We start from the raw sequence: 3953 nt of genomic DNA, 5'->3' as shown, positions 1-3953 counted from the left end.
TGATTAGTTTACTTACATCAAAAACTACCCGAATGATGGTAAACATGACAAGAGTACACTTCTGGTGTTGTTTCGTATTTTTTTACTTGCGTGTATTTTTCGCCTGTGTAAACTAAGGGAAAAGCTCACAAGGAAATATTAGCAGTATCTCAATTTTGTATTTATTTTGTGTTTTGTCAAAAAGTCTGCAATTGGTCGCCAATTGGGTGGGCTTCGCGGCTGTGCCAGGTGGGCTTCGTGGCTGTGCCACTACACAGCCCGCTAACCCATTCATCCTGATCATGCAGGTTTTTGCCCGCATCATCGCCGGCCTGCTCGTGCCTACCTTTTTGACAGCCTCGTCTGCCAGTTCGGGGAACTTCGTGCCTGCTACCAACGGAAGCGAACCTTGCGTTCGCCTCCTCCCTGTCGCCCATGCTTCAGGACATTCGGCAGCGGCCCCACCCCTGCTGTGGATCATCGAAAGCAATCCAGCTGCCCTATCGCCGTCGACAACATCTTATGCGCAGCCTATAAAGCAGCAACCACCGTCCATTGCGCACTGTGGGCTTCGCGGCTGTGCCACTACACAGCCCGCTAACCCGTTCATCCTGATCATGCAGGTTAGTAGTTCGTATCAAGCACCTACTAAAAAATCAAGTGATTACTTTTTGGTGCAGCTGCCAAGCCCACAGTGCTGCCTTTTACTTATTTCTGAATGTATCGATGTCATACGCGCCTTGCTACTGCTATCGGGGGATGTAGAGACAAACCCCGGCCCTGACAAAGTCGTCCTCGACGAACTGAGAAAGTTGTCTGCCGGCCAGGCCACACTAATATCTGAGATGCAGAGCCTCAAAACCCAGCTAACAAGCACAACCAACACTATCGCTAATCTAAGCACCCGCCTCACAGACTTAGAAAATCATTGCCAAAATCTTCTAGCTCTCCGAACAGAAGTAGACGCCCTTAACTCTAAGACCGGCCAACTAACCCATCGTATGTGTGACATTGAAGAGCGCCTTGACGACCTCGAGAACCGCTCCCGACGCAACAACTTGATATTCTACGGTTTTCCTGACACCAACCCGAAGGAAACATACGCTCAATCGGAACAAATAATCATTGACCACTGTCTTAAATGCTTTGGTCTTACAGTCGTGACTAAAGACATAGAGCGTGCGCATCGTCTAGGACGTTACAGCACTAACCGGAAACGACCCATTATCGTTAAGCTTTCATCTTTCAAAACTAAAGAATCTATCCTTTCGAACGGCCCAAAACTAAAAGGCACAAACCTCAGCATTGGCGAAGACTTCACGCGTCCAGTTCGAACTGCACGGAAACAACTTGTTACCTTTGCTAGGAGCAAATCCGTGCCATTTTCATTACGCTTCAAAACCCTGCACATTGGAGACCAGCGATATATTTTTGACAGTGCGGCAGGAATTGTCAGAGCCGTATCGTAGGGATCATGTCGCCGTCAGCAAGCACGCCATCAGCCCCGTACAAACGCAAAAGCAAACCTTTCATTTTCTGTACTTTACACTAACATACGTAGTTTTCTTCCCAAACGCGTGCTCCTGTCTAATCAAATGCAATCGTCCGGCAGTAGTGTACTGATACTAACAGAAACATGGCTCAGTGACGATATTTCAGATACAGAGGTACTGGCCGACTTGCCAAATTTTAACGTCTTTCGTCACGACCGCAAAAACGCACGTGGCGGCGGCGTACTCATCGCCACTAAAAAAGAACTATCATGCTCTCTAATCAACACATCTTCGTCACTAGAATCACTATGGGTATTATGCCGTGCCCCTCCCGAAGCAATAATACTTGGCGTATGCTATAGGCCCCCTCGAACTGATCCAGATTTCGCCCCGCAAACTTAACGAAATATTATCTCAGCTTACAAATAAACACCCTAACGCACATATTCTGCTTTATGGGGATTTCAACTTTCCCACCATTAATTGGCTCAATCAGGCTTCTCCAACTTCAGGAAATACTGAAGCAAGGGAATTTGTGGATGTTTGCCTCAACTTTAACCTTATCCAACAGTTAACTAAACCAACGCGCGTCACTAATGAATCCTCAAACATTTTAGACCTAATACTAACAAATAGCCCCGAAAGCTTAAAATCTATTGCATACCTGCGCGAAATCAGCGATCACAAAGTCATTCATACCACATGTTTACGTGGGAAGCAGCGCAAATTGGACAAGGCACGAAAAGGAACGAAGAAAGACAGGACGACCGCTGCACTCGCAACTAGTTTATTTCGAAGAAAACATAGGTAATATACATACATGCAGGTGTACCACGTGTGGCCATGACTTACATATTACAAAAGTTTTTTTTCAATGATTTTCCAAAAAAGACACTTCGCTATCACTCAGAACTACGGATGGCTGGCTGATGCAGTCATTTTTTCTTTTTGTGATATGGAAAGCCTCGATCACTTCCCTGGTTAGCTGATCCTTGTGATTGGAAAGTATTATCGTTTCAGAGAACTAGTTGCGAGTGCAGCGGTCGTCCTGTCTTTCTTCGTTCCTTTTCGTGCCTTGTCCAATTTGCGCTGCTTCCCACGTAAACATGAACTATCACCAACTCGCCCAATTTTCAACTTTACTGGTCATTCATACCACATTTAACTTCACCCCAAAAACACGCCCCATCTTCCGCAAAACAATTCACTTGTATGATAAGGGTAATTATGAAATAATTATTCATGAATTAAGAGATTTCCTGCCGTATTTCGAATTTAATCTCGGTTCCTGTTCTCTTAATGACAGCTGGCTAATGCTTAAGGATAAGATAACTGACTTGACTAATAAATTCATCCCCACAGTGAGCTTTATTGCCAATAAAAATAAGCCATGGTTTTCCAAAACCTTGAAAACACTCGAAGATAAAAAGAAGCGCCTCTTCCGAGCTGCGAAATATGATGGAAATGCGTGCGCATGGGACAAGTACTATGCTGCGGAAGACGCTTATTAACTGCAATTAGAAAAGCGAAACAGACATTCTATCACAATGATTTATCTAAAATGCTAAAATGTAATCCTAGAAAATTCTGGGAGGCCATAAACCCGCAACTAACACAGGACATCACGCTTACAAACGGTAAAGATGAAGATGTAAGCGACGCTGATTGTGCCGATACCTTTAACATCGCGTTCTCATCCGTGTTCACTAAAGAAGCCAACGTACCGCTTCCTACGCCACCCACTATGACATCACCAGAGATGGCCCCTGTTGCATTTTCCGTTCGTGGCATTTCGTCACTCATTGACAAAATAAAACTTTCATCATCGGCTGGCGTAGACGGTATTAACTCCAAATTGTTAAAAAATACTAAAGAAATTATTTCAGTGTCTAGCGTGTGCAAAAGTGGGCTGCTGCCGCCCTCTAAATGGCTAACGTGTAAACAGTTTGCAGCCTACAACCTCGCCTACAATCATCAGAGTAAAGATGTGCGCGCCTGTTCAAGGTATCAATCGCTTCTTCTTCCTGAAGGAATGCCTGGTCTACCTCATCGCGGTTTAGATGTAGACAGGTTTTCCTTGAGGAACGTAAAGCAATGCAAGCAGACTTCGCAGGTGTCGCGAAGATCCTCAGCCTATGACAGTAGCTTCTGGAGGTAGGCAACTACAGAAAGAGCAAAGAAAAAAATTTGCGCAACGAAAACGTTTTCCTCAGCAATTTTCTTTTTGTGAACGCGTAAATAATCGGCACAGAACAGTCGGACGTAGTCATGGGCCGCGCGCATCGCGTGTAGTGAACAGCTAGACCTAGAGCAAGTCGAAACGTTTATACTGAACGGCGCCGCACAAATTATCTCACATCTGCGCCGCTGTCATGAAGGCCTTTGCAGAACTGCTCACGGTTTAACATTTTATCACTAAGGGTGTCTAACCGCTTTGGGCTGTAATAATTAATTTGTAGGCCACACTCATTGTCAAAACTG

General features: G+C 45.0%; 1 protein-coding gene across 1 annotated transcript; it reads left to right on the top strand.

Moving 5' to 3' along the window:
• The first annotated feature begins 372 nt into the window (after positions 1-372).
• On the top strand, positions 373-2152 carry LOC119377056 (uncharacterized). Its single transcript, XM_037646680.2, has one exon. The coding sequence runs from the start codon at positions 597-599 to the stop codon at positions 1446-1448; it is 852 nt and encodes a 283-aa protein (XP_037502608.2). The 5' UTR covers positions 373-596; the 3' UTR covers positions 1449-2152.
• The last annotated feature ends 1801 nt before the right edge of the window (positions 2153-3953 follow it).

Source organism: Rhipicephalus sanguineus, unplaced genomic scaffold (genome assembly GCF_013339695.2).
Source record: "Rhipicephalus sanguineus isolate Rsan-2018 unplaced genomic scaffold, BIME_Rsan_1.4 Seq336, whole genome shotgun sequence".
In the NCBI taxonomy this organism is placed as follows: domain Eukaryota; kingdom Metazoa; phylum Arthropoda; class Arachnida; order Ixodida; family Ixodidae; genus Rhipicephalus; species Rhipicephalus sanguineus.
Note: the sequence above shows the minus strand (reverse complement) of the source record. Positions and strands in the feature narration are given on the sequence as shown.